This window comes from Mustela nigripes, chromosome 3 (genome assembly GCF_022355385.1).
Source record: "Mustela nigripes isolate SB6536 chromosome 3, MUSNIG.SB6536, whole genome shotgun sequence".
Lineage (NCBI taxonomy): Eukaryota > Metazoa > Chordata > Mammalia > Carnivora > Mustelidae > Mustela > Mustela nigripes.
The window spans coordinates 19,734,967-19,743,946 of NC_081559.1; the positions used below are offsets into that span (position 1 = coordinate 19,734,967).

The following is an 8,980-nucleotide window of genomic DNA, read 5'->3' on the forward strand; positions in this document are numbered from 1 at the left end:
ATCACATTTAAAAATAAAATTTAGTGGGGCACCTAGGTGGCTCAGTCGGTTAAGTGTTCAAGTCTTGATCTCAGTTCAGATCTTGATCTCATGGTCATGAGTTCCAGGCCCATGTTGAGCTCCACACTTGGCATGGAGCCTACTTAAAAAAAAAAAAAAAAGAAAGAAAAAATTACTTATTTCTTTCTGTTTTCAGACTCTAACTCCATTGGCTACAATAAAATTAAAGACGGCAAGGATCTCTGCGTACTTTGTGCAGGGATATATTCCAGTCACCTAGCACAGTACTGGGTGAGGAATAGTATAAACATTGATTAAGAGTAAACTTTTCTTTCTGAATCATAATAGTAAAAGAATAAAGTTTAACTCCTCAGTTGAGAAGGTTTTATAATGATGGTGATTTAATTCCAGTTTAAATAGTTGAGGTGTACTTTGTCTTGATGGAAATGATTTAAAAATAATAGGAAGAAGACAATGTTTGAGACAAATTTTAGAAATTAGGTATTAGCTAGAGTGGGACTGTGGAAAGAAATATTCAGTTATTTTAGCTGCTGCTTTATGTTCTTTTTCTCAAAGACAAGGTGAGTTGTCTCGACATTAAGGTGATAGCAGTCTTTGAAATAAATTCCTCTAAGGATCAATAGTTCTCTGTTAAGGTTATTTGCATATGAATGAATAGTTAACTTATCTGTTAAACTAAATAATAATCTGAGAAAACAACTGCAAGTCTGGTGTATCTTTTGTTCAGTATCCTATTTTTCAATTTAAAATAAAAACGAATTGTACAACCAGTCTTGCTATTTTGCACTTGCTGACACTTACCTCTCCTTGTTTATGATGAATAGAATTATAAGTGCTACAGGTGACCTCTAAAGTGTCTGGAATCTCTAAACTGAACAACCTCATTTTGAAGAAAAAGGAAACCAGAGAGGCCTTCTGAGTTACTTACTACCATATAGCTAATTATAAATGAAATGTATTTTCGTTATACATTATGTTATCATATATCACAACCTATATGTTTTCAAATATAGTGTCGTGCATTCTGTTGTGGGGTTTTAGGACTCAATATTACTTAATTTAAGAATGCGGTATGAAGTTTCTGTTCCAGCAGCAAATATTTTTTACATTTTCCTATTGCAAACAAACAAAACCTCTGTTGTGTTTTAGACATCTAGGCCCACCATAGAAGTATTTTTTTTTTTTTTACTTTCCTTCTCAGAAAATATATGCAGACTATTTTACTGAGGCTTATTTACATAACTATCTATTTAATGTTAACATACAAAAAGCTCTTAGAGGAAAAAGAAAACAATTGGCAAAGATTTCTTCAGGCAACAGTATTATTAGATTTATTATTTATACTCTGTCAAAGGGCTGATGTTTCTTAGACATGAGTGACAACAGCACAAACAAATGGAAGGCAAGATAGGAATCAGGCATTTTTTGCAATATTCATTAACTTGTGTTTTTATCTTGCTTAGGCCTTATTTTTTTTTCTTTCTTTTTTTTTTTTTTTGTCTGAAGCATGCTACTGTTCCTGGTTTAATAGTTATTGACTCTTTGGTAAAGAAAGGTAATGGCTAAATTTTTTTCTGATAAAAAAATATTGAGCAATCTTACCCTACAACCAATAATCACACTACTGGGTATTTACCCTAAAGATACGGGATCCAAAGGGGCATGTGCACCTGAATGTTTACAGCAGCAATCTCCACAATAGCCAAACTATGGAAAGAACCTAGATATCCATCAACAGATGAATGGATAAAGAAGATGTGGTATATATATACACAATGGAATACTATGCAGCCATCAATAGAAATGAAATCTTGCCATTTGCAACGACGTGGATGGAACTAGAGGGTATCATGCTGAGCGGAGAAAGACAACTATCATATGATCTCCCTGATATGAGGAAGTGGAGATGCAACATGAGGGGGGTTATGGGGTTAGGAGAAGAATAAATGAAACAAAATGGGATTGGGAGGGAGATAAACCATAAGTGACTCTTAATCTCACAAAACAAACTGAGGGTTGCTGGGGGGAGGGGGGTTGAGAGAAGGGGGGTGGGGTTATGGACACTGGGGAGGGTATGTGCTCTGGTGAGTGCTGTGAAGTGTGTAAACCTGGCGATTCACAGTCCTGTATCCCTGGGGCAAATAATACATGATATGTTAATAAAAATAATTTTTAAAATATTGAGCAATCTTGCTCCCTGAGTAATTTCTAAATTTCTTTTCTCTTGGTTTTATTGAATTACTTGGAATCACATATTTAAAATGTATTACGTTTTAATCCTTTGGCAAAAAAAAATAGCTTTGCAAGTTCAAAATATGAAAAATAGTCTTACATCTTTAATCGTAACTTTATTTTCTCCTCAGGCATCATGGAGCCAGAATCTTTATATATATATTGTATAACCACAGATGTATTTAGAATTCAACTATCTTTAAACCCATTGGATGCAATGGACCTCTTCTTGCTTCTTTTTCTTCCCAACTTGAAATTGGAAATTTTACTTAATTTTTAGCATCTCTTTCAGCATGCTGACACAAAGGGTAGACTTTTTTACCCGTGTTTCGTATAGTCTGCATTTCACATCCGCTATCACAAACTGATCAAAGGTGAATTGTCTCTAAGTTATGTTCTGCTATTAGCATGAATGCTATAAATTTACTAAAAGCAAACACCTATATTAAATTGCAGATGGTTTGTAAGATCTTGATAAATGACAATTGTGGCAGACAGAGTCACTTCTGCCTCAGCTAAATACCGCTGGGGCTAATAGCACTTGGTATTTCTCTGCATAGCTCATTTGAGACTTGGTACCTCTCTGTGATCAGTGTTGGGGGACTGCAGCTGCCTCTTATGGAAACAAACTCAATCACAGAATTTCATTGTACAGCCTATGATTTAGAGTAGAATTATAATTTGTTGGCTGTAATATTTAATCCACAGGAGGCCTTAAAAATACTTTAGGAAAGAATACAATTGCTAGGAAATTCATTATTTGATGTTTGTTTTGGGAAAATAAACACTGATCAAAAGACTCAAATAAGAAAGCAGTCAGTTGGAAGAAAGTTTGCCACATCCTTTTGGGAAAACATGCTGTAAGCCTTTAGAAGAAAGAGCCCGGCCATTCAACTCTTCATATTCTTTTGCCATACTTAGTACTGCATGCTTTATTTGATGGGCTTAATTCCCATTTTACTCTGCACTATCTTTTAGTGGACTGATTTTCGTGTTTCGTTTTTTTGCCCAAGAGCTTAGAGATAATGCTTAAGTGCCTAGTATCACTTTGGGGGCTGGTGGTATAAAAAACATATTCCTGCTAAGGTTTGTGCCCAGTATTTCCACACTATTTGTCTTTCTGGTCATACAGTAATAAAGTTTTTCACCTGATTTCCTAACTAATGTAGAAGTTGATGCTTATTTTCAGGCTCCTGGAAAGTTTTAGTTAAAAAGGAATCTACTCAGTTCTAAGTTTTGTATGTCAGAAGATAGAGGGTAAAGTTAAAATTTAAAAAGCATCATGAATAACTGAACTAATCCTCAATGAGTTAAGAAAAATAAACAAATAAATCCCTAATTTCATTTTTAAGTAATGAGCATAAAGGACCATTTACAAATGGTTGTTCAAACCAGAACTCCAAACTGAAATCTGCTTCTGGACCAGACTGTGAATTTGTCCAAGCCCACTTTTAGCACATTCTCTTTGCCAGCTCTTCAAACCCCATTTCCTGGGCCCACTTTTCATAAGCTAATCTCTGGTTATCCAGAACTTTCCATGTGGTATTCACTTCATTCTTGTTCTCTTTGGCATGGTGCCATGACCCAATGTTTCCAGACTTTATCACAGCAAAATCCATCAGGCCTATGTTTCATTCTCTCAAGATCTTTTCACAAGAAATTAGCTAGCTGTCCTGGGAAATTCATTAATGCTGACACATTAAAAAAAATGACAATTTTATTATGTATTGTGGTTAGTGGGTAAGGCATTTGCATTTTAAAAGGCATTGTGGGAGTCACAATACCTAAAAATCAATGGTTTTCAAATATTTTTAAAAATTATTATTACATGGTAAAAATCCTGTTTTCAAATAAAGTTTATATAAAACAGATACAAGTGAAAATGATCTGGCTGCAGCAGGGAAATAAGCCCGCCTTTCTCTTATACTGGCTGTCTGAGTGACTCTGGATCATCTCTGAGGAATTTCTACAGTTCCCAACAGCGTACAAACCATCCCATTAATGCAGTGGGGAGACCAATGCTGAGAGTGTTAAGCATGTGGCACTTTTAGAGCAGTACTTTTCAATGGGGGGGGGGGCGGTGAGGTTGCCCCCTTCAGGGATGTTTGCCAATATCTGAAGATATTTTCGATGATCATAATGTGGGGAAGGAAGAAGGGAGTGCTCCTGGCCTCTGGTGAGTAATACACAGGATGTTGCTAAAAATCCCACCTACCATGTGGGACAGCCACCCACAGCACAGAGTGTTTTGGTCTAAAAGGTCAGATAGTGCTGAGGTTAAGAAAGCCTGCTTTAAAGAGAGGAGGGCTCCGGGAGCTGCAGGGGGGCGGGGGGTGAATTGGTCTTCCCAGGGAGGCAGGAAGACTCCTTAACTGCAAAGCAGCCAGGACTTGCCTGGTGCTGGGAAAGGGAGAGAAGGAAGAAGCTTTGTAGGATTTAAAATTATGTTATATTTGCACATTAACTAGCAGCTAGATCCAAACAAATACACTTAGCACTTAACAAAATTATTAAACAGAAAGTTACCATGTGAATTGGAACCCCCAGTGAGTGACCTCATGAATTCCAAAAGTGAAGGTCTCCTTGCCTGTGCTGGGAGAGGCACCCCAGCTGAGGCACTGGAGATCGCCCTGGTCCAGCCCAGTCTCCAGGGGCAGAGTGGAGGCCCTTGTCCAAACCTGGCTGCCTCAGGGTCAAAGCCCCTGGTCACCCTTCTTCAAGTGTTAGCAATATCTGCTGTACCCACTTGTCAGCCTGTAGGGTCATGGAGAGGCTCTTCCTTTTGGAGGTAAATCTCACCTTACTTTCAATCTACTGTGGAGAAGACAGGTTCTTCCCCATGTTCCAGATTCTCACACCAAGAATATGCTCTCTATTCAAAACGTCTCGTGCTGGGGTCCATTCTGACCTCAGACTCAGTCACTACCCGACTCTGCTACTCAAAAGGAGATGATCTTGAAATTTAAAAAGATAACTGAAATATTTCATTGCAATTATTAACTCGATTAAGGGCTTTTGCTCAGTTCTAAATTCCTAAATAGGCTTCATTTAAAGGCCCCAGAGACTCCAAGTGACAGTTTTAACACGGGTCATCAATTCGAAAACACTGGAGAGTCTAAGAGAAAACATACAATAAGTCCCCCACCCCACCCCCGCAGTCATTATGTAGAAAAGAGAGAGAGAAAATCCCCTCCTCACCCCGCGGGCCCCTTTTGTGTTGCTCCTGCCAACGCAGCAGCCCTCCTGCTATATAGACGCGCGCCAGGGCAGCCCATCACTGACCTCCATCAGCAGCCATGGGGAAGGTGAGCCCAGCGCAGCCGCAGGCCAGGAGGGGCCCCCACACGCTGGGGTCCTGGGCCAGGCCTCTGAGCCTTTCCCTCCCTTGCCTTGCAGATCACTTTCTACGAGGACCGCGGCTTCCAGGGCCGCCACTACGAGTGCAGCAGTGACCACCCGAACCTGCAGCCCTACTTCAGCCGCTGCAACTCGGTGCGCGTGGACAGCGGCTGCTGGATGCTCTATGAGCAGCCCAACTACGCGGGCTGCCAGTACTTCCTGCGGCGCGGGGACTACCCCGACTACCAGCAGTGGATGGGCCTCAGCGACTCGGTCCGCTCCTGCCGCCTCATCCCGCACGTGAGTCCAGCCCCCCAGGCCCTGCTGGGTCCTCCCGCCACATGAGCGCTCCAGACCCGGCTTTCAGACTACTGGGCGGCAGCCTTCTGTTGCTGCTCTATGTTCTCCTTTCCTTTCTGAATATCTCCAAGGTTTTTTTCCATTGAAAATGTGGTGCAGTGCTTTTAATTTAAAGATTTATTTTGCTTTGTTTAAATTAAACTCACCTCTACTGGGAAAATTCACAGTGTCCATGGCTCTGGTGACAAATAAAGCAACATGTTGAAATTGGTTCATCAGGTGTCCTGGGGCTAGTTCCTCGGGCTACTTCTCTCTCTTCATCTGTAAAATGGGGCCAATAAAAGTAGCTAAGTCATAGGGTCGGAATAAGGCTGAAAGCAGAGTACCTAGTACATGGCAAGCCACCACTTCTCCTATGTTAACTATTTATGAACATCAAGTCCAGCTTTTCATTCAGTCAAAACAAATAACCAACGAGCTGATTCCGGCAGCTCCTGCAAAACCCACTGTTCCCCAAATCAAGCCCCTGTGTCCTGAAATCCCACAGTTGGGGATTCTCTAATCTATGGCACAGTCCTGTGGAAATGCGCCGCTTTTGCAAAGTGTGAAACCCACTCAGACTGACTCAAACCCATGCCTTGATGGACCCAGAGGAGGAGGAAGAACCTGAAAGTCCCGGTTTCTCCTTTCCCGTCTGGACTTTTCTAATTACAGACTGAACACCCCAGTCATTAGTATCTCATAAAAAAAGAAAAGTCTAGAATGGTTGCTCCACATGCACCAGACTGCCGTGAAGACCAAATTAACTGATGTACGTGTGGGTCCTTTCCCAACCGCGGGAGATTCCTTATTAGCCATCTTTCATCCTGCGGATGATCGCTCGTGAGAACTTCTAAAGACCTATCAGCAGCGGGAGCAGGAAGATACTGAGACGATCAGCACCTTCTGGAAGGGACATAAAAGTAGAGCAAGTGCTCAAGGAAAAATAGGCAGGATTTGCTCCAGACAAAAAAGTCTAACTTCACATTTTTTATAAGGTTTTATGCTCCCTTGGTCCTGGGCAGGTCTCCTTCATGATCTTTGGCCCCCATGTTGGTTCATTACATAAGCAGACTTGCAGAAGCGTGTATTAGAACTGAGAAATAAATCTCATCTTTGTGATGCCTCTTGCCTTTCAGGATCTCAGAGTAGCAGGGCTTAAAGTAGATGAAAGGGACTAGGGGTCACCTGGGCTATACTTTCTTTTCGAATTGCTGCCAGTCTGCGACTTCACCTGAAGGAAAAGCAACTTGGCTTCCTTTCCCACTAGCTTCTTCTAATACTCTTGAGATCAAAATTATAACTTTCTTTTCCAAGGGATCCTTTTAAATTTTTTATTTAAATATTTAATTATTTTTATGCCATCCAATGATCACTTCAGTCCACTATAAGCCCATAAAGGTCAGAGAAATATAGATATACATAGTTACTTAAGAGTGATACTAACTAGGGCCAGCATGTATGATTTATATAGGTTGGGGCCCTAGAAACGCTAGGGAATGCATGCATAATTTGATCTAGGAGAATGATGCTTTCTTCAGTTTTGCAACGTACAACTTATTTAACTGTACACAGCTGCCCTGGTGTTGCCTATCTTTAAAACTTGTCATCTTTGATATAGAAAAGATAAAGAGATGTCCGTTCCCCCTGTGGGGTGTGTGACTGGTTGCAAAGGGCTAGGTTTTCTGACTTCTCCTCATCTGCTCATTACTAAACCCACAGACCAGCTCCCACAGGATCAGGATCTACGAGCGAGAGGACTACAGGGGCCAGATGGTAGAGATCACTGAGGACTGCTCCTCCCTTCATGACCGCTTCCACTTCAGTGAGATCCACTCCTTCCACGTGCTGGAGGGCTGCTGGATCCTCTACGAGCTGCCCAACTACCGGGGACGGCAGTACCTGCTGAGACCGGGGGACTACAGGTGCTACTACGACTGGGGGGCCACGAGTGCCCGAGTGGGCTCACTGCGGAGAGCCATAGATTACTATTGAAGTATTTGTACTATACCCTGTTCTCCATCTGGAAACTAATAAAATATTTCCTGTGTGTTTGATGCAACTATGTGGTCCTGTTTGCCTTTTAGGCTCAGGAGAATGCAAGCTGGGAATAACATGGATTTGCTTACACAGATCAGTGGAAAGGGTGGTATGTGGTAGCAGTTGAGAGCACAGCCTCTGGAGTCAAATGCCTTGTCCAAATCCTTACTAGCTATATAGCATTTCTGTGCCCCAGCTTCCCAACTTGTAAAGCTCAGGGTAATAATATTCTTTGTCTCATAACGTTATGATGTGGATTACATGAGTTTTTATTTTAGAGTCACTGACATAGTTTAGCTTTGCATATAGTAGTTTCTAGGAAGGTGTTCTATAAGCTTGCTGGCAGAACCCCTCATCACCTTCTTAGTACTCTTCCTTAGTAGACATCTCTTTTGGAGGTTGTATTAAGTGGGACAACTGAGTGATAGAGTTAGATAAGTTTGCTAAGATAACTTGTCTAATATGACTTAGGTCTTAAACATATGTGACTGGCTGAATAGATTTATTATTTTTGTATCCAGAGCATAAATATAAGAAAGAAGTGTCACGTAAGCAAAAAACCCAAATGACTCTTCCAAACATTTTTCTACTTACCGGAGGTAGAGAGCACTCAGGTAGTGTGTGCACTGATGAGAATGAGCACGGAGTGACAGAAGTAAAGACAGGTGGTGCATGATCAGGAAAGTAAAATGCAATCACGGCAGATGAAGTTCCTCAAATGAAACCTACTTAGGTATTTTATTACATCACAAGATTTTAAGTGTAAATACTAGACTTCTCCATTTCAGAGGTTTATCATGTACGTGAGAAAAAACAAATTTCTTCCTAGCTTAGGGATTTGTCTCATGGTAAAAATGGCAACATCTTGTTGAAATATGGTCTTGGGGAGCTGAAGGGCTATTATTATGAAAGAACCACTGCAAGCGATTTTCTATCTAAAAAAAAAAAAAAAAAAGAAGAAGAAGAAGAAGAAAGAAAAGAAAAGAAAGGGAATATGTTCAGCTAGGAA

General features: G+C 40.8%; 1 protein-coding gene across 1 annotated transcript; it reads left to right on the plus strand.

Moving 5' to 3' along the window:
* The first annotated feature begins 5,549 nt into the window (after positions 1 to 5,549).
* LOC132012860 (gamma-crystallin F-like) lies at positions 5,550 to 7,926 on the plus strand. Its single transcript, XM_059392663.1, has 3 exons — positions 5,550 to 5,558; positions 5,650 to 5,892; positions 7,654 to 7,926. Exons 1-3 carry the CDS (start codon positions 5,550 to 5,552, stop codon positions 7,924 to 7,926), a joined length of 525 nt encoding a protein of 174 aa, XP_059248646.1.
* The last annotated feature ends 1,054 nt before the right edge of the window (positions 7,927 to 8,980 follow it).

Coding starts and splice junctions, on each gene's coding strand:
- LOC132012860 (XM_059392663.1), top strand. Junction 5,893..7,653: donor CCTGCCGCCTCATCCCGCAC/GTGAGTCCAGCC, acceptor CTAAACCCACAG/ACCAGCTCCCACAGGATCAG.